This window comes from Anopheles maculipalpis, chromosome 2RL (assembly GCF_943734695.1).
Source record: "Anopheles maculipalpis chromosome 2RL, idAnoMacuDA_375_x, whole genome shotgun sequence".
Classification (NCBI taxonomy): domain Eukaryota; kingdom Metazoa; phylum Arthropoda; class Insecta; order Diptera; family Culicidae; genus Anopheles; species Anopheles maculipalpis.
The window spans coordinates 83826735-83847840 of NC_064871.1; the positions used below are offsets into that span (position 1 = coordinate 83826735).

General features: G+C 41.9%; 2 protein-coding genes across 4 annotated transcripts in view; one reads left to right on the forward strand and one right to left on the reverse strand.

Annotated features, from left to right (window-relative positions):
• Positions 1-21106, reverse strand: part of LOC126567965 (protein kinase C, brain isozyme) — a 247902-nt gene that overhangs the window by 189502 nt on the left and 37294 nt on the right. For all 3 annotated transcript variants that reach the window (XM_050224351.1, XM_050224349.1, XM_050224350.1), the window contains exons 5-13: positions 10270-10398; positions 6150-6303; positions 5842-6070; positions 5465-5770; positions 5243-5334; positions 4755-4956; positions 4478-4666; positions 4177-4317; positions 3943-4099 (exon numbers count right to left, since the gene is read on the reverse strand). In XM_050224351.1, the coding sequence (XP_050080308.1) occupies positions 3947-4099; positions 4177-4317; positions 4478-4666; positions 4755-4956; positions 5243-5334; positions 5465-5770; positions 5842-6070; positions 6150-6303; positions 10270-10398 (1595 nt within the window). In that variant the 3' untranslated portion in view covers positions 3943-3946. The remainder of the gene's footprint in view (positions 1-3942; positions 4100-4176; positions 4318-4477; positions 4667-4754; positions 4957-5242; positions 5335-5464; positions 5771-5841; positions 6071-6149; positions 6304-10269; positions 10399-21106) is intronic.
• LOC126568064 (putative polypeptide N-acetylgalactosaminyltransferase 9) overlaps positions 1-21106 on the forward strand; it is a 143839-nt gene that overhangs the window by 21771 nt on the left and 100962 nt on the right. The window lies entirely within an intron of this gene.

Here is a 21106-nt window from a genome sequence, read left to right on the forward strand (position 1 = left end):
TCTTTCCGTGTTTTTTTTTTCTTCACTTTTTTGCTTTGCCCGTTAGACAGTACTCTGGAATGTTTACAGACTATACAGATTTTTGCGACGAAAGTTAGAGCGTTAGCGGGGACTTCCGGCTTAACTTCTCCCTCCGCCCCATAGAAAGGTAGGCTCAGTATGAAGTGTGTGTGTCAAAACACGACGCGCCAAGCACTGACGCAATGTGATCTAGTTCTTTGTTATGTCTTCTGCTGCACTGCTACGCTTAAAGTTACACACCCTTCACTAATGTCTAGTCAGTATTCTTGTTTTACTTGTGTCACATTTAAACTAACTGTTTTTTGTTTTGTTTGCTGATCTGCTTCACTTCTACCTCATTTGTGTCTGTTTATATCTTGTGTTTATATAGATTGTCATTTTCGTTTACCTTCACTTTTGAACGATTCTTTCTCCTACGTTTTCTAAACCCAATCAATCGAATCACATCGTAGTACAGTTTCATCATCATGTCATCTGCTTTCTCTTTGTTTTCTCTTTGCAAGAGACCTTTTCTCATATTTCATTCTTCATTTTGATATGATCTATTAGATCGCTTATATGACTCGTTTGCGTTTTTTCCTCATTTTTTTTTTTTGTTCTTCCATTTCCGCTTGCCACAGTCCTAGTACCCATCCTTTTCTTTACCATTTCTATTTCCACACTTTCTATAGCTTATTTTTTATCTTCTTGTCAAGTCCAGTTAACTACTCTCGCTTCTTCTAAATTCCCACCCATACATCAGATCTTCATCAGCTAGAAGAGAGTTTGCGATTGCGCTTGTATCCGTGAAAATATCGCTCTGCTTTGTGTCAATTGTTTGCGTTAAGTGAGTTTGCGTTTTAATGTATATAGTAGATGAATAAATTGCTTGTTTTTTGTTCCTTGTTTTCCTCTCTGCCTTGTAAGTTCTGTTGTATGAAGATTGAGTGCTTCATGGTGGTATTCAAGCCTGCCCGCTGACTTCACTATGAGATTTCTACAATCTTACACACTACACAATAAATAGGTCTCTCATTAGATTGTTTCGCACGGTTACAACGATTTTCACCACTTTCCACATTGGTGCATGTGTGCAATTTGTGTGTGTTTGTGTGTTGTCTTCTCCTCTATCAAACGTGATGATGTTGTAGGTGTAAGGTGTAAAGTTAATCATAACTCCGGTTCTTTATGTGCCAAAACTTTGCTCTGCCTAGTGCTTTGGGGGTTTTAAACGTGTCTATCTGCTGCTTCTTCCTGTTCCTCTTCCTACTTCCCTTTGCCATACATGGTAAAGGGATCTGTTTCTGGCGTGACTTGTACTCCGGTGTTGCAGCTTGTAAGCCCGGTATCTTGTGATGTGTGATTTTCTTATTCTATCAATAATGTTATGCATGGTTTTACTGCTTACTCTTTCTGTTAGTATTTAATCATATAATGCGTTTGCGTTCTTGTTTTTTTCCCCATGTTGGAAATATGTATATCTCACCCATCTCTCGTGCTAGCGTTTCTCCCTTTATTTTACCTCACATTTTTTGCTGTATTCGATACATATATAAATATATCAGTAAAGTGCAAGATTAAAGCTCCTTTTGGTTGTTCATAAACAGATTTTGAGAGAGAGAGAGAGAGAGAGAGAGAGAGAGAGAGAGAGAGATGAAAGGAGGAAGATTTTTAGGTGTTTGTGTGATGTGTTTGTAGGTGTGTTTCTGTCGGATAGCGTTAGCCGAATAGCTGGAACCAATCCAACCGAGTAGTGTCTGGAAAATGGAAACATTCTCTCAACATCTGTCTCGTCTTTGTGATTATTATACGGTAATATTACTATTATTGCTACTAAAAAACGAGTATGTGTATTCGACAATTTCTACCGATTAATCGCGAACGCGTGCACGGATGTTGTTTGGGGGTGTGCTTTTCCCTTTTCCGTTTCTTTCCCACCCTCTGATTGAATGATTGATTGTGTTTTGTTTTGTGGCACGTGAGTTACACACTTACAGCGCCCTTCAATCCGGGTTTCGCCCCTACCAACTACTCGCTCGCCCAAGAACCCGTTTCCTAATTGTTCCAGGATAACTCTACAGCACTACAACATCAAGATTCGCAGACCTATCCTCTGTATATTTGTGTGTGTATGTGTGTGTGAATGAGAATTTATGTGCATTACTTCTCTTTGGAACATTCTTTCTTAGCTTTGCTTCAATTTAACGTTCTATATAGTGAAAAAAGTGGTGTTTTCTTAGTACACACGAGACCTACACATGGTTTTGATCCTGTCTTACGTGTTGCATTGTTCTTTTAACGGTAAAATTGTATATTGTGTCCACTATTACCGTTTCTTTCCGCCCTTTTTTTTTTAAACCTTCCATCGAACGGTTTTAAAGGTGCAGCTATACTAGTGTAATGGTTTTTTACCCTAAAACCTATACCCTTATTTTTCTTTTCCTTCCTTTCGAAGTTAGACAGACGTCTGCTTCTATCCGGGTTTGACTACGTTCACCTGCACGGAAAGTTGCTGAGTAAATATATACGTATAGGGCGTTTAAACACTTACTGGCCGCACCAGGCCGCCAATTAAAACAGTGATCTGTGCACACAGCCAAATGGAGCATTTTACTGGTTGTTTGCTTTGCTAGTTAATTGGTTACTGTTTTGGGGCTTTTGCGTGGTTTTGCTACCTTTTTGTTGTTCGAAAATAGTTTCGGTTTTGCGAAAAAATCTTACTCAGTTCTGGAAAAGAAAAACACACACGGTTTCACTAATATCCAGCACAGAAAATATCCCTTTCGTAGAAGAACTGACTAAAAAAGCGAACAGAAAGCTCAAATTTAAAACATTGTTTTTTTAGGTTTCCTGATATAAGATCGAACAATATAATCGGTTTAGCATTTTGTTTCGCCGCCTTTCTTCATGAGCCCGTTGCGCACGAACGCCATATTCATATGCTTATATAGTATAAAAGTGTGTAGATTTTAACAAGGTGCAGATGTTTTAAAGTGTGCTCCCAACCGGTAGATCGGTCAGATTATGTTCGATTTTCGACACACACGCCGAAAGGCGATCAGATGCTTGATCGGTTATGTCGAGCACTAGAACCGAACGTCACCTGACCGATAGAGTTGGGCCACGGTAATGAGTGTAAAAGTGGTATTAGTAGATAAAAGTGTGTATGTGTATTCTTTTTTTTTTGTTGTTGTTGTTTTGGCAATTAGATTCCCTCACCTTTAAGGCCGGTACAGATGGATTGTGACGCGTACACGACAAATCCACAGTGCCCTTCCTTATTTTACTAGCTAAACATGTACAGGAGCTTATACGAGAGTACCGATTGGAGTTCTTAAAAACGAGAGTTGAAGTACGAGTTTCCCTTTTTTGCTTTTTCTTTTTTGCTTCTCTAGAACGAATTGCTTATTTGGGTAATGGAAAGGTGTCTAACAAAGAGAAAGAAAAATTAAAACTTTCGCTTCACTGACTTAAGTCGTACGGCGAACCTCGCCTTGCGGAGTCTTACTATACGCTTACTAACAAATTAACAAAAATGAAACGATCCTACGCGTGTTAACGGGAAGACGGTAGAGATTTGGGGATGATGAGAGAGCATATGGCAATTATCTGATTCTCAAGGTGGAGGGACAAAAACTGGCATAAATCATACACTTCCCGCTTCCATTCTGACTACACTGGCGGTATAAAACAAATGACTACTTAGAACATAAGAATCTCTTTGGATGAGTGCACGCGCAAAAGGTAAGTTAATTTGAAATGGGCCTAATCAACTAAAATAATTACCCATTTTTTGTAAAAACAACATACTACAATAATCCTACTCGACATAACACACCGAACCGAGCAAAGGTGCACGAGCATTGAGCATCCGCCAGTGCCAAAACAAAAAGAGACATGGTTAGAATGCTCGTTTAACAGAACCAGCTTTGGGGAGGGGACGCGCTTAAACGTACTGCACAAACTCGGGATTGAGATACGAAAAGCCGTTAAACTCCGTCTGGTCGAGATTCATCATGAAGAGCTTATCGGTCGGGGTAAGATCGGTCTTCTCGGATGTAAACTGTCGATCGAAGTTGGACACATCCTTGCGATGTTTCTATATGGAGGAGAAAGTATGAAAGTATGGATGAGTTAGTAGAGCTTTCAATCTAGTTTTAAAAATGGTCTACTTACAATCTTTGGCTTGAATGGTGGTTGCACCTCACGGTTTTCAATCTTTTCCCAATCGATACGACGGAAGAAGGCGTGTGCACGAACATCCTCTTCACCACGTGCTCCACATCCCAAGCGTTTCTGGGGGTTCTTGGTAAGTAGCTTCGAGACATGAAAATAATATTATTATGAAACGAGTCGTTGCTGACGTTTTCTAACGAGTTTTGAATCGTCCTATTGGATTGGATACTTTTAGACTAATACTCCAACACAATCAGATTCTTCTGCAAGCACAATTAAACATGCTTCCAGTTCAACTTACCCCCTTGCAAACATCTTTGGCTTCCTTGCTCAAGCTCTTCGGGTACGAAACGTTATGGTCCGTGATGGCCGCAAACAGTTCCTCCTCATCCTCCCCGTCGAACGGTGGCTGACCGACAAGCATCTCGTACAGCAGCACACCGTAGGCCCACCAATCGACAGACTTGCCGTACGGTTGGTACAAAATAATCTAAAACGAATCATTACACAAGCAGAAAAGGAAAGCATTACATTCAGCAACCATTACTAGAACGTCACGCCCGGTAGCGCGTTAGTACCTCCGGCGCAATGTAGTCCGGTGTGCCGCAGAACGTTTTGGTCGTCTTGTCGCCCATGATGCCCTCCTTGCACATACCGAAATCGGCAATCTTAATGTGACCGTCCATGTCCAGCAGGACGTTGTCCAGCTTCAGATCGCGATAGACGATGCCGCGTGCGTGCAAATAAAACAGCCCGATGGCAATCTCCGAAGCGTAGAACCTGTGTGTGCGTGAAATGCATTACAGAAGGTTAGAATGAACGAAAATAAATTCTCACTCAATTAGCTACTCAATATTTGGGAACAGAAGGCGTATCCAAGTGACGGAATGCGATAACTGAATTACTGAGAAACGGTAATTAGACGTCACGAAAATGACTTCAGCTTTTCGCAAAACAGTCTTTCTTATTAACGCCCAACGAGGTTTTAGGGTTCTTTGCGTCATTGACATTGACCTAACGATGCAAGCAGTAATATCGGTTTCTCACAAAATTCAAGGAAACTTACACAGCGACAGGTTCCTTGAATTTGCCACACTGCTGAATTTGGAACATGAGATCACCACCGTTGACGTATTCCATGACGAAGTACAAACGATCCTGAACAGACAATAAAAGAAACCTTTTACTACAATCGAGGAAATATTGTAATGTTCCCGGTGTGGTTTTATAATTGCATACATTTAGGCAATTTTTAGCAATATGAAAATATTCTTGTCTACACGCTTACCATAGTCTGGAAACAGGAATGCAATTGCACCAAAAATGGTGGCTTACTCGACAACGCCAGCACACGCTTCTCTACCATCGTGCACTCGACATCGTCGTCCTGGATGATGATGTCCTTCTTCAGGATCTTGATCGCGTACAGCTCATCCGTACCTTTGCGCTCCGCCAGCATTACCTTGCCGAACGAACCCTTACCGAGTACCATCAGGAAGTTGAAGTCGGTCGCCCGAATGACGTCCTTCTTCGTCATGTTATGCGGCACATCCTTATCGCCCATCATCGGAATCTTCTTCGTGATGGATGTTTTCTGCAGCAGAGAGCGGGAGCAGTTGGTTAGCTAGTGCTGTGCTTCTATGTGCCTGTGGCCTTATCTCTTACCCTCATTTGACTCTTAAGCTGCACGAGATCTGCACCCTCCTCCGGTACCGGTACGTTGTAGTACTCGCCTTCCTCCTGCGTGAGCAGCTTAAACCATCCATCGACCGGATTCTTGAGAATTTCCGAGATGCCGAACGAAAGCGATCCCATGAAATCGTTCCGCGAGGTACGATCCCAATCCCACACCTCGATCAGCAACCGACGGTCCTTATCTTCCGGCTTGAGATCACTGATAAGATTTAAGGTTACGACGTAAGAATTCTTTTTTTTTTCTTTTACGCTATTCTGTGTGAATTAGCGATACTCACAATGTAAGCGTTTCATTCCAAACCGGGTTGAGCGAGGCGCGAATGGTTTTGGTTTTCTTCTTCACATTGTCCGCATCCGGGATCAGTTTGATCTTGACGTACGGATCGCTGGAACCGTTCGGATCCATCGGAATCAGGTTGCGACCCTGTTTCACTAATTTGAGAATAGTTAAAAATAGAAGGAACAAAATTACATTGGCGAAATTAACTCATTGTTGCTTTATTAACTAAAATTGATGGGCTTAGCAATAGTCCTTAGTATAAACGATTCTGATAGAAGGCTTTAAGAGAAAAGGTTGTGTTAAAGCACTAGTAGAGGAGCGACGACCTTCTCATATCTCAACGTACTCTGTACTATGGTTCTAAACACCTTAATTCCTCTTCCCTTCCATATTTACAATCAACAAAGGCGTTAAAAATGTTGATATCTAAGATCAATCTTTATATAAAATACCAGATCTTCTGTGCTCAAGCAGCTTCCCAAAATCTGACGAAACGACCTTGAGAATTGTGGACGACAACCATAGAAATAAAAGCATCCCGCCCAGAGCCAACTCGTTATTGTTTCAAGCTATTCATTAGCGTGCTCATGGAGACAGTCCATCGTTTCATCTTTTCCATTGTAAGCGTGATTAAAGCGTAACCCGTCCTACATTACCAACCGGTGTAGTATAGTGAAGGCGATGTATGTTTGCTTCGTGTCTCTCAAATGACGTTCTAATGATGCAACATTATGCTATGGCGTAGTTACGCTGAACCGCAACAGTGCCGCAGTGACAAAACGCCCGTTGGGTTTTTTCTTCTTTTCTCTACTGTTTTGCTCGAATATTTCGATTTTTTGTTTTCGCCTCAGTAGGATAAAGTAGGAGAGTCCAACTTCATCCCTTGCAGGATACTCATGGGCTCAACGGTATGCTACAATCAGTCTTTCCAGATACATACACACACACACACACACAAATGTTTCAAAACCCTTCCCTTCGGCTACCAAAAGCCATTTTTGTCGCTGGCATAATGTTTCTCTCACGCCGCGATTTCTTTGTTTCTTGTTCCCCCTGGCCATCCCTCCCTGCGTGTGTGTATGTGTGTCTGTGAATATGTTCCCGACCTCTCTGTGTAAGCATAATTGAAAACGACGTGCAAGAGCTTTTCGGTGTTACATCGCTCTCGGTGCTTTTATTTTACTGTGGAGCGCATGCCTCCTGTACAAAACCACCAATACCGTAGGGCTGGCTTGGTGCTGCAATCAACAGTTGACACGATTGTTGAGGATTTTCTTTCGTACAGCTGTGTTGAAGCACATGGTAGACAAATTTCTACATAGACTCCAATAGAGCAAAGTGTACGAAGGACTGGGCGTCTCCTTTATAACGCGAATGTATGGAATAAAAATACAGCACAAGTTTGTGTCACGAATCGTGTTGTGTTCCAGCCCATTTGAATGGTAAAATACAAATCACAAAAAAGTTTCACATAACTGGGGTAAAATTTAAATGAAATTCCTCTAAAAGAAACAGGAGCTAAAAATTAGTTAGATGACTTCTGAAGCACTGGGCGCCTCCATTGAAGGATTTATAAAAATAAAAAATGTGAAAAAATTAATAATTTTACATCAAGAATAGTTTATGCATTGTTGCAAAACACCACAACTGATTAATAGTAAGCTCCTTTAAAAAAGGGCCACCATTCTATTGTGATTTCAACAGAATCCACTACTCAAGTGCTCTAGTAAGTGCGAAATTCAAGCAGTTTGGGACGCAGCTTGACAGATCAGCTAACACAAGTGGATGCTACAACAAAATCAACAACAGGAAAAAAAAACCCCCGTGATAAGAACAATTTACAAATACCAAACAAGCAAAACAAACTCCCAAAAGAATAAAGACGTTCCCCTTTAGCTCGCCGCATGAATTTGTCCGATCATTTTATCCGACCTCTTGAAAAGCACCTTCTCAGCACCTTCGGCAGATAACATCACTTTCTTTAACCACAAGTGTGTACCGAAGATGGTAACGGTACACACAAACCAAGAACAGGATACCAAACAAAAAAAAGCGAAGACACTACTCTAGGTAAGGATGTCTCCATCCCGGTTGGTTGCTTTTCCCTTGTGTGTCTGAGATCTTTATGCGGTTTTGTCAGTTTCTCGTTTTGTTATCGCGTGATGATTTGTGCTACGATGGTGGTGTAATTTAGGTGTAGAGGCGTTGAGCCGTCCAGCAACTGCATCCGTACGTTAGCTCGGTCGCCAGTTATCGTCGTCGCCCGTCTCGGAAGGTGAGATCATAAAGGGGGGAAAAAACCTTTTCTCAGCAATGTTTTTGCCTTCTCACGACGGATTTTTTTTTTCTTGATTCACAAAGGGCGCTGAAGCGTACGGTCATGAAAATAAATGTGAGCTAGGAAAGAAACGTTGCACAGGACGGATGCTGTACGGGGTTTCGTAATGTGGTGTAAGTTTATCCTGCCAACACCTACAAACACTGCGGGAATAACAATTGCAAACGTTTATGCATTGTTTTGTGCCAAGCATACGACACCAGTAATTTAGGTTAAGAATCTTGTGCATCGGATAAGCAGAAAAACTACAAGAAAATTTCAGTATTTTTAGAGCTGAAAATATAGTTCATTTTCGTGATTTTTCCCTAGACTATTGCCGAGAATTTCGTATCTTAGATTTACACATTTCGATTCTTTTTGTTTAATCGAATAAACCAAGCTAAGAAAAATACGAGAACATACATAAGTACAAACGCCCTCCTGCCTGTCCTCTATCGAAATCACTTAAATAAACTTCCTCAAAGCTCCTTGCTGACAAATGAGTTCGTTTCAATTTCCCTGATCGACTCATTTGTCGTTTAAAAAAGAAAATTTCCTCCAACACACCCTTTTGCACACCAACACATCCACCTAGCTCTAGTATCATTTTAAATTATAGTATTACATTTCCATGCACTATCAATCACACTGACCCATGGTACCGTTAGGTTCACATCACCGCAGAGTGAAAAGTAAAAGCAAATATATACAAAAAAGGTCACTTCACAGCGACTAACAGACCTTCTCCAACCAGCCCGTCAATTTAAAACGATCCAATAACATGGAACTTATTCCCGCCCGATCGAATTAATCCTTTTCTTCAATTGAAACAGAAACCCGAGCCTTGGAAGTGAACCGCATATCCGCTACAGATCGTTCTGCCTTTTCTTTCTGCCTAGCTTCTTTTTGCTCGAATCGATTCTGCCATATAGCAGCGCTTTCTTTCTCCCCGTTTACTGTGCGCTTTACACCGATCTCGACTAGATTTCTTGCTTTTATTTGTGCTGTGGTTAAAAACCGTAATCCAAAGCCGTGCCTTTCCATCGATACCATCGGGTTGCGGGGAAAAGCACTTGAATTGCTTCTACTTCCGGCAGGTTAAAATCGTTATCCTCAGCTTGCATGCTGGTGTTTCTTAAACCACATCTTTTCCATCATCGTCTTCAGCCGTGCTGGCTGCTCCTTGGGGTGCTCCTTTCCTCCCGCCAAATGCTTCAAAACTCCATTAACCATTCAGCGATGTTTATTTTCTTCAAACGACCTTTTGTTTTCGACACTTTTTTCTCCTTTTCGATCACACATTTACGTACACACATCCCCAAACAGACACACACAAATGGTGAGGGCTTATTTTCCACGCATGAATTCTCCGTGTGCGGGGATCGCAATCCTCGTCGCTTTTCTAATGCTCCGGAAAGGTTGTTATGGGTGATGTACATAAATTTGGCATAATAAATGCACAGTCGCTTTTTCGTCAGATACGGATACGATTCGTTTGAAAAAGGGATCGTTTTTTTTTTTCCTAGAAAGGGAATGGGCGAGTCCTAAAAGCACTTCTGATTGATAATATGTTAACAGCATTGCTTGTCGGTTAAGAGGGCGCAAGGGGTACAGAGAAGAAAACGATTCCACACATTGAAAGCAGCTGGTTTTGATTCGAATTTGCCAATTGAGCATATTCAAAATGCAATTCAATTTTAAGGACCATTTTCACAGAGTAAAAGCATGAATAAAGTCTACTGCATTTAAGGATGGAAATAAATTATTATATACGAAAGTGTTCTTACAATTCTTTACTTACCTTCAATGTTGAGCTTGCCGGCAATGTGCGTAATCGTCAGCTGGATACGCCCTCGCCGCTCGGTATGATCACATCCGCAGAGGTTCGGTACGCTTTCCTCGCACCGTTTGTGTACGTTCATATCACATGCTGCGCCGTAATGGGGTTCGACCATTCAATTCGAGATGCCGAGACGGTTCGAAAAGTCGATGAAAAGTAAGACACAAAACAATTAGCAATGTGGGCGTGATAATGTCAAACGGTTCGAGTGAATGATGGACGAAACAAAACAAGAAATGTGTTGAAATTGTATTTAAGCTATTCTTTACTCATTGGATGTTTGTACGGTGTTTAGTTAGGAGTGATTTTTAGCGACAGTTTTTTTTTTTTTTTGCTCGAAAACATTAAGCCTTTACGGACAAAGATGTAGATATAGACAGGTTTTTGAAATACACAATGAAAATAGCAGACAGTGAGACTGTGAGAGAGAAGATGTTATTAGTAGTGTGTTTGTTTACATAAGCTTTTGTGTTGAAAAATTCGATAGTTGAATTTTAGCTTCATAAAACATAAATGAGATCAACAACGAAAGAATGTGTTTAAAGTTTCACAATTATTCGTACACGTTTTCCTGCTATTTTAGTGTCGTTTAGGTAGTTTATTTGCTTTTGGCTTAAGAAGTAACACACCTGTGTTAAGATGTGGTTAATCATGTTTAGCATTTCCTTTACGTATTTAGCACAAAATAAAGCTTTGACATCTATCAAGAGGAGAGTGCAAGGGATTAGTAGTAGAAAAAGAGAACAGCTATGTCCATACGTGCGTTCACAAAAGGATGATAGAGAGACAGAGATCTATTGAAGGAGAATACAGGGATAGAGAAGACACCCATTGGTAACGAGCAGGATGTTTTAAAAGTTTTCTTTTTGGAGTTTATTTATTTTTAATACGGATATGCTTGATTACTGTCAGGTAACACGAAGGTAACATCGAATAAAACATATAATGTTAGGGTTTAATTTAGCATAACAGATTGAAAAGAACGAGCTCACGGCTCTAGAGGAATTAGTGGGGTTAGGTGCAAAGAGTTTACGGGAAGACAGCTGGAGAGATGGTGTACACACAGCGATAGAGTGTTTGCAGTTTGTTGTTTGGATTGAAAATTGAAACGACCCAATCACACACAATCACGCAGGCACGCAATCACGAGCAAGTCCACCAAGAATACCACCAGGTCAGTGAAAGATACGTTTGTCGTTGTGCATCATGCATTTTACATGCGTTGACTATTTCTATCAAGGAAATGTTCTTATAAGTTTGTTAAAATCACCTGCAAATACTTTGTTATCTTTTTAGCTTATAAATAATCCAAATACTGTTGTTTTTTAAAATGATGATTGCATATACTTAGGCGTGTTGAGCCCCTTTAGGCGTGTTGAGCCGCATGAAAGCCCCTTCCCAACGAACTTGATCACACAACTAAGGACTTCAATTGCAATCTGTTCTCTTCTGCCCACAGAAACGATCATTGGAGGCTACGATCACCGCGCCAGTAAACGAAGCAATAAGAGCAGTAAACGGCGAGGGTTGAACTCAATGGTGGCTGTCAATACGACTGCCGAAGCGAGAGGGTCGATTGCTGCCGCACGAGCGAAGAGTGAAAGAGTACAGAAAATCTGAATAATAAATAATAAAATCCAAAAGTTACGCAACCCGCTCCAAATTGTACTCAAAATGTACTTTTATTGAGCGCAAAAATGTCTGTCAAAATGAATGCTAAATCCAGCTAACCAAAAACGGCGCCTAAACTTACGCAATTGACTGTACCAACAGATATTGAACCGTGTCATAAACACATCATCATCTCCAGAATCTCCCGTTCAGCCATGCAATCATCCACCTATGTGCTATATTCTGAGTTGCTGTTCTGTAAAACCGAGTTATTGCTTTGTTCCAAAGCACGAGACGCATAAAATGCATCCCACGTTCTACGGGTGGATCGAAACGAATGAAAATCCATCAACGGTAATGCACCATAGGGGACGATAAAGATCCCCTGATCACCTCACCTCGGCGCAATCCTCACACACCCACAATTACGCGTGTTTTGTAGCGCAGCCAGAAACGTGCTGTTAAAACAAACGCTACCAGCTCAAGACTTAAGCGTTGGCTTTTTCATCATTTTTTCCTCCCCACTTTCTGTATCTGTATCCGGCATTTGGTGGAACTTATCGCTTTAAAAGCACGATTTTTATGACCCAGCACAGGCAACTCTACGATACGCTTTCCCTCTTTACTGTCTTCCTTTGTTTCCATCGGTACCATCTTCAACAAACGAAATGTGATGGTAATTTAAGAAGAATAAGTATACAAAAAAAAAATCCTGAAACTCAGAGTCGTTAAACGAAGGTGAGTCGTTCCGATGGAAGCTCGGCACGGAGCTCGTACAGGTTTTCTGTCGGGTGCTACTACCGGGTGCTTCCGTTTAATGCCATGCCGACCGTGTTATATGATCGCGACTAAAGCTTAGGTTCTGAACAACTTTACTTCGTGACACACTCACAGTCACGCTGGGGGATGAAAAAATAAACACTACTTTACCCGAGCTTTGAGTTTCAATTTCAGTTCTGCTTGTCCCACCATTACAGGGCACAAGTCATCATCTTCACCGGGCGAGCAGTCCAAAGTGGCTACCATTACTGGAAAATTTAATTATCTTACGCCACCGTTGCTGGACGCTTCCCTTTCAGCACTTTTTAGTGGCGAGGAAGCGAATTCCTGAACGTGCGACTGCTCAAAAATGCCAGTGTGAACTCGAGCTAAATGGGATGAAACATTCACGCAGACACACAAACACACACATATACAAAAAAAAGGTTAAAAAAGGTATATTCTGCTCCATTTGCAAAAGCCCAATTTGCAAGAAAGTGTTCATTTAGTGAGCAGAACTGCCACACGGCCCTACCCGACTTTTCCGACCCCTCGATGCTAATAGTAATACTCGCAGGAGCTACAAATTTTACTCCATTTCGCTTTTGAAGGCCATTTTTGAGAAGGCCGGAAACTGTCACAAGCCGAGCACGGCAACTTGTCAGGGAAAAAAATGCTTCCCAAACGTACGTTCAGGTTCTGACGAAGATAAGAAAGTTTTGGAACCGTTTGCTTGTAGACTGTAGACAACAAAAAATCCTTTGAAAAATGGAGTCTCAGTATCATTGCAATCATGTGTTTCATATCATCGCGAAAGTACGGCAACTAGCAGAAGAAAGGAATGAGAAAGTACATTCTCGTTTTACGTGCCCTTGCTTACAAGAGAATTATCATTATGTGCATTATGTAAGCCATTGGTGAGCTAAACTCTTCATTGAAGATATTTTTTTAAAGTAAAGCTCTACAGATTTGCATCAAATCAAGTAAATATAAGCTCTTAATGCAAGATAAGTAAGTTTCCATGCAATGAGAATTGCATAAATTTGGGCGTTTTCGATTATTTTAAAGTATTTCTTGTGGGACATTTATTCATTTCTCGGGTATTGTTGCTTAAAAGTTAACTTAACTCTTAATTTTCGAAACGAATTCAATTACCAGCTCAGTAAAATTGTTTCCATCTGTATAATAACTGTGCTTCCAGCCGAAAGGAAAGCCAAAACACGAACAAACGCAATATTATCATCTCATTATCCAAAAGGCCCGGAAATTAGAAGAAAAAAACCACGCGATTTCGCCCTTCGGCATGTTTCTCCATTTCCAAATTGGACGATAATGTGTTTGTCGCTTGCTTTCATGTTCTATCGCGACGAAGGACCCCGTTCCTGAAGGAAGAAAAACCGAATTATTACATTTTTTACTTCTCCGTGTGGTACGTCGCTTCATTTGCCTCAAGGCAAATGCCTTAAACTAATGACTTTCAATTGGGATTGAACTTTTCGGTGTGTGAGTGCGTTTTGAGTACATCCAGCCCTTTTTTCTCGACTTGGTTTTTTTTAAACGTATTATTTACTAACTTCGGAGTGCTCTCCGTCGAAAGGTATGCTGTTTATTTCATCTCCTGGTGCGCATAATCCCATTCGAATGCCAATACACCCTGTTTTGGCAGCAGCAGCACCAGCAAACTTTACTCTCGATGCGCTATTATCGTTGGCATTTTAACGACTTGGCGTCAACTCTGGAAGGATTTTACGTTATTTTCATCTCCTGTTCCCAACACCCAAACATCTCCTTCAGGAGCTGCCTGTGTCGTACGTTCGAAAGGACGTATTTGCCTGGCCGCCGGCAACAAACGAAACTGCAATGAAATGTAATCACAGTGATTACAGTGTTGCACGGCGCCACCACCCTGGAAGCACCGAAAGAATGGAAGTACGAACCTTCCGCGTGCATCAGTGTAGTTGCACCACGGTCGCCGTCGTCGTCGTGCTGCGTTGTGTAAATTTGACGGAAGTACGCTGCACAAGAGGAGCATTTTCTCCAACGTGAAGCATAAGAAGCGTGCACCGGAAATCCTTCTTCGCGCTGGAAATAATCCCGCCCGAAGGATCCGGTGAGCGGAAGAGTTTGGTACCGCCAAATGGGGGAGAAATAAGACACCCGTTGGCAAATAAAAATCCCTCGATTCCCATTATGTGCAACTAGAAACGAGTCCAATTATTACCATCGTTAGGGCAAAAGTTATGGCATTTCGGTAACCTCCTTTTTTTTGGGGGGGGCTCGCAAGCATGGCTCGCAGCGTTATGTTACTACTGCGTTCCGTTTGTTGTTTTTAGCGTGTGCATTTGGGTACGTGTGCGCACTAGCATACGCTTGGTTTTGCTACTGATATCTGCTGGTATCTGCTACCCGTTTCCTAGACCACAAAGACCACATAAAGACATTCGGAAATTGGAGCACGTAGATGGCTTGAACTTACAAGCGACATGGAATTGTGGAATAAACGATCCGCACGTACAGTGTTGTGCAGAGCAAAAGCAGCATAAAGCATGTATTTGGGGATACGATTGGTCCGATTTTAAGGACTTTATTAATGCGAAGTATAGAGATTGCCAGTTCAAAATACTAAACAACTTCGACCAACTATGTGACATTTTCTACTTTGGATCTAAGCTTTGGGGTCTTTGGGATGAGCTAGCGCGTTTCGGTTCAACTGTTTATTAATGCTCGATTTAGCCAAACGCTAAAATTTTCAAATTTCGAAGTCATCATAGACCCCAACGATGCTGTTTAGTCTCAAACATTCATCAAGAGTGTACAAATACCCGAACAGTTTTAACATTTTTAAAATTTTCAATGCGTCTCAAACATGATTACAAGAACGTCTAAAAGAATGCTCTAAATCTACTCTGCATACAATTTCTTAAGAGTAGCAAATGATTCCTCCAACACTGTACAACATTTGGAATGTTCCCCAAAGCACACATTGCACAGTTTTGTGTGCGATAAAAATACAAATACGATGCACCATTACAGCAGTTCTACTTTTTCCAGTTCTTTTGCATCCTTGAATCTTGTATGTAAATTTTCCTTCACCAACAGCAAAACGATTTTCCATCCAAAACGCTTCATCGTACCGTTTGTGCACGTGAAGCAATCCGAAAGCAAGCTTCAAAAGAAAAGAAAGGCCACTTTAGAGTTGTGAGTCCGAAATATGATTTGATCACACTTGTAAACAAGGCTACGCGAATGGCTAATTCGATGATAATGTTCGTTCGTTATTGGATAATACCCTACCAACACTCTCACCGAATCGCTGGCGACCATTTTGAAACCCTCGGTGCCAAAACAGCGAGATAAAATCGTTACCAGCATCACCATCAGCATCGTCACTGGATGTGGACGGTACACGTGAGGTGGTTTGTGATGACGCGCCCGCGCGCTATGCTAGAAAAGTTTTGTGCACCACTTGAACGCATTTAAATAAACTCCATCGCCAGTTGCGGGTAATGGGTGTTCCCGCTTGATTCGCACCAATCGCTTTGTTTGTGCTGCGCGTCTGCTGGTGTTTCCTTAAAGTAATGTCTTACGATTAAGGTTCGAAACGAAATGCTCGCAAGTTGTTTGCTGTCGGTTACTTGCTTTAGCGGGAATAAAATTTTACTTTCCCAGAATGCTGCCCAGTCTTACCTTACATCATCAAGCTCTTGTTTGCTTTGAATTTTTGTGACACATTTACGGGAAGAATATACTCATCTTCTTCATAACTAATGAAGCTATATGTTTCGCAATAAGAAACACAAACCTAGAACAAAAATAGGAAAGTGCTAAGTGCGATCGGTGCAAAACAATTTATTGTTGCACATCTTCGTCGCCCACCAAAAACCTATCGTCTAGGCACTAACGAGCTCTAACAGCTTATTTGCGCTTGCCGCAATATTTGTCGTACTGTATTGTGTACTATGCTGCGTCTGGGCCACACAGACACACACACACACACATATCTATACTTTTCTGTCACGAGCAGTACGAACGTAACCCACCCACTCGAAGCGGAGGTTCGGCATTGATGACAGTTGTTTGTCGATAAATAAAAGCGCCTTCTATTAGCGTAGCGCCAACCCGAGTGTACGCTAATCGTTCGCACACCCTTGCCAACATTCGACACGATCGGCGGGAGGCCAAAGTTTGCTAAAGTGTGGGTGTGAGCCGGTAACCCCATTCGCTTGATAGGAAATGGCGCTTGGAGAGTCTCTTCTCGCTTGGGTATATAGAGCTGGTAAGTAGGAAGTTCTATTCAACAACCTACGGCAATTGTTGCGTTCCTGTCAAAGCGAGACTCCATCGACTGTTCCCTGTGTGCACTGTGTGTTATTTCATCGCTCCACCCCGGGTTCGAGGCTTACTGAAAGAACGAAACCCTTTCCAAAAAAAGAAACCCCCCGGTGTAGGGCGTAATTTTACGGTTCAGTAGGCTAAACGTAGCGACCCGCAGGTACTGCCTGCCGAGTGCTGCGGTTATGCCTTTATTGGTCGTAGTCAATAAGCGTCCCAAATTTGATGAACATCAGGCTGTCGCTGCCAGACAGCGGCAAGACACGCAATCCACAAAAGATGCGCGAGCGCCACGAAGCGCCGGCACGGAAATTGTTTAAATTAAACTGATCAGTTTCAATCAAGCTTCCTTACTCTCGGAGTTAGGAGCTGTGTACGGAGAGGCCCTCTTCTTCCAAGGTTTTAACCCTGAATCGCTACAAACAGGCGTACACATACAGGCCGAAAGCTGCTGGATTTGAAGCAAACTAGCTCAGTTTGGACCTGGAGAAATATTTCGGGACTCGGTCTCACACACCCACAGCCCTAACGAGGTCGGCAAAAATTACAACCCACCAAGTGGATTGCCGAGCTTTGCATAAAAGCTTCCCAAAACCCCGATGAAGGATTTTCAGCATCGGAAAAATGGCACAGAATATTAAGTTGTCCACCAATGGTAGTCACGTACAAATTGGTCCCATCTTGCAAAATCCCTAGGCTCAAGCTTGGGAACACTTCCGAAATCGGTCACATCCGTTTTTCCGAAGTTTACCTTCACCCTCGTTTATCGAATGCGTGCCGAAACTCAATCTCTTCGCTTTGTGCGGCCATTGTTATCAAGCTGGAACTGCTTGCCAGGAAGATTTATCCTCGCAAAGCACGCAAATTCTGGATCATATGCTTTTCTGTGGGCTCTTTTACCCCAAAGTAGAGTAACTTCATCGGAGAATGTAGCGTCCTTTACGAGCGTTAAAAAACAAACAAACTCCTTCCTTCAAGGCATTTCATTATTGTACATCCGTTGGCCTACTTTCTCGCCAGCGAGAAGCACAAGGAAGTTCCCAAGATTTCAGCTGCTGTTTGTAAACCATCATGGGACCTAGAGTTTGATAGAATCATTATCTTCCTATGGTTAGCTACCTTATCGTTCGCTACAGACTTTCATACGTCGTCGGCTGTCTGTCATGTTAAAGTATGCTCGTTTTATAAATCAAAAACTTCAACTGTAAAGTATCTTCAGTTCTACACCTTCCTTCTCATCGATTTAAGGTTATACTTTTTACTTTTATTTAACCATCGCCAAAAAGAACAAAAATCGCGTCGTCGTAAAAACTTTTCTCATTTTCAATTCCGTAAAAGTGTCATGACAATTCAAAAAAAAGTTCACGTGATTCGGTTGAACGGCTTTCAGCCCGGGATCACATCACCGGGATGAAGGTGAGAACATTTAACGCAACTGCTGACCCATGCCAACGTCTAACGGGCACAACAACCAAACAAAAAAACAGCAACCTCTGCAAAGGACTACACTTGAGACAATAGCAGCCCCGCTTACGTCCATAAATCATAGAGACCCGTACGAACAGGTCTCTACCTTCAACGTGAAGGAAAAATCACATTTTCCTTTCCCCCAACAACCATCATGAGCTACCACCAGGCGTCTTTTCGAACTTCACCAGCTACTAGGCGTCTCCATCGAGTTTGCCAGAATCACAATTCTAGTGAAACAACGGTACAAAAATACAATCTTACCGAGAAAACATCTGATATTACTCCACAAACACTGGGTCCTGAACACCAGGCGGAGCAAAAAAAAAACTACTAAAAAGGCAGGAAAAATTATTTCATGTCATTTCTACAATCCATTCCCTCGATCATGGCGCGCTCATCTTTCAGTTCTCTCCCTTTTTTTTTACGTGTGCGTTATGATAACATTCGCACGGCTACGGCTGTCGTCACCGGTGCCATCTATCATGTTGAGTCCCGACCGTGGGAAAATATATCCACCGAAAACCTGCTCCGTTCTGCACGGCGAAGAACGTCACGTGTTGCGGTGCGTACCGTGGTTCCCTTTTGTCCCTAAGCAGCGGAACGAAAACGGAAGCAAATTTGTCACCCGTCGTGCGTCTTCGTGTTTGCGTGGTTCCCACAACCTCCAACTCCCAGACTACTCGCCACTGGGAAAAGGAGATCTTACAGATGTCTTCCCGAAACAAATACTTCCGACGACCGACGAGAACATGGCGCTTGGCTTCGAGTCTCTACGCTCGTTCCCCCTTTTCCCCGTAGGATTACTCCACTCGAAGCTCGGGCGGCCGTGACTCGATTCAAGCACGAGCTCGTTCCGTTCAGAGAGTTAATACACAGTGATTTATGATCGTTCACATGCTTCCGGTGAACGTGTGGCCAATTCCGCTGCACGGCAGAAGATACCGATGGAGGCGCCCGGTTACTCGTACGCTCCGTTCTCAGCCCGGGCAGAGAAGGATCGGCGCGTAAAATGCGAAACATATTTCATGACCCTCAGAAACCCTTTGGTGTGTTTAAAAATTTACCAACAAAACTTAAAGCCGCTCCTGTATTTACCTTTCGTGCAGGACGACACCGTCTCCGGCGTACACGTTTTGCGAATGTTCGCACTGATCCAATAAATTTCCCACGCACCTTCATCACACGGTAATTTGCATAATCATTCCGTACGGTTCATGTTCCTTTCGACAAAAAAGTTTTGGCTGCGTAGGTGATGACCCGATATGTTCACCAAATGTCACCGGCGGAGAATGTCAAAACATCACCCGAAAACGAGACGCCTCGTGGCATGATAGAAAAGGTCTTAAACCCCTTTCTGCGCTCGGTCCTAATAGAGGATTGCAGATTCTTTTTTTTTTGTTTTGCTGTAGGAAAGTTTCAAAGCTACAATATCATTTTATGATGATTTGCTAAATGATGTTACTAGGAGAAGGAAAATACCACAGCAATCAGTTTTACCCTTCGCTTCGCATCATCCATAAAATGCTCCCCTAATAGACTATTCTAAAAGTCTCGGGACTACAACGGTTCGGTGCTACTGTGCATTTCTAGCATACATTGGCCTTGCATGGCCCTTTTTCTATTCTAAAACAGGTTGAGTGCAATAAACACGGGAGTTTCATCACATTCCGAGTGAACACGAAAATACAAAATAAGTGCATTGGGCAGCTAATGGCACATCCTTTCACACCAACGCTCCTACCGGTTCATAGGTGTGTTTCGTAAAATGTGCTTTTTTCTGTACGGAGAACAACTTTCATGTTATGTATGCAAGCAGACATTTCGAGTGCAACAGCTGGAGGAAAAATCATAGCAAAGATGAACATGTGCAAAGGTAAGTCGTTTCGGAAAACCTCAGAACGTTGTCTTGATAAAAATAGGTCACAAGCTTTGATTTGTGTTTAGGAAAATAAATTAATGCAGCTCGTTGCATAACTTTAGGCGCTTTTTTAGTAGTTTTATTTGAAGAATCGTCTAAAGACATGCAATTTGCATAGTGTTTCCTTACAAAATGTTAAATAAATCCGTAAGGATTACTTTTCAGTTAAAAGCTTGTGTATTACTTTTATCAAGTTCGTCTCGTGCGAAGTTAACTCCACTTGTGTATGCTGTTTTGTGAGTTAACGACTTTTTAGTGAGGTAAGTAGAAGAAAAGTTGCTTTACAGGTGTTATAGCTGTTAATACACCTCTTTCTAGTGACGTACTAAAAAGGAATTAAGCTATTAGTCTTCCTTTGCATACTTTCATCGTAGTTTGAAACGAAAACAGTCCTTCATTCCTATTAAATGCTATACTAAAATAGTAAAAGTAAACCTGCACCAACCAAAAACCTTCCATTGAATTAATGCCGAGTATTGAGTACGGCGCATTAGCGCATCCCGAACGACATGAAGTAATGAGCGAATGACATTTTATCAAGAAAACTGTCTTCCATTCCCTTACAGTAGAGTGTAATTGTTTCATACTATTTTGCACTGTATGTTTTTTGTCTATTTCTGTTTTCGATTTTCTAGAGTAGAAAACTAAAACGTGACTAGTGTAAGTTCAAACAAAAACCGGAAATAAAAACTAGAGAAAAAAAAGACG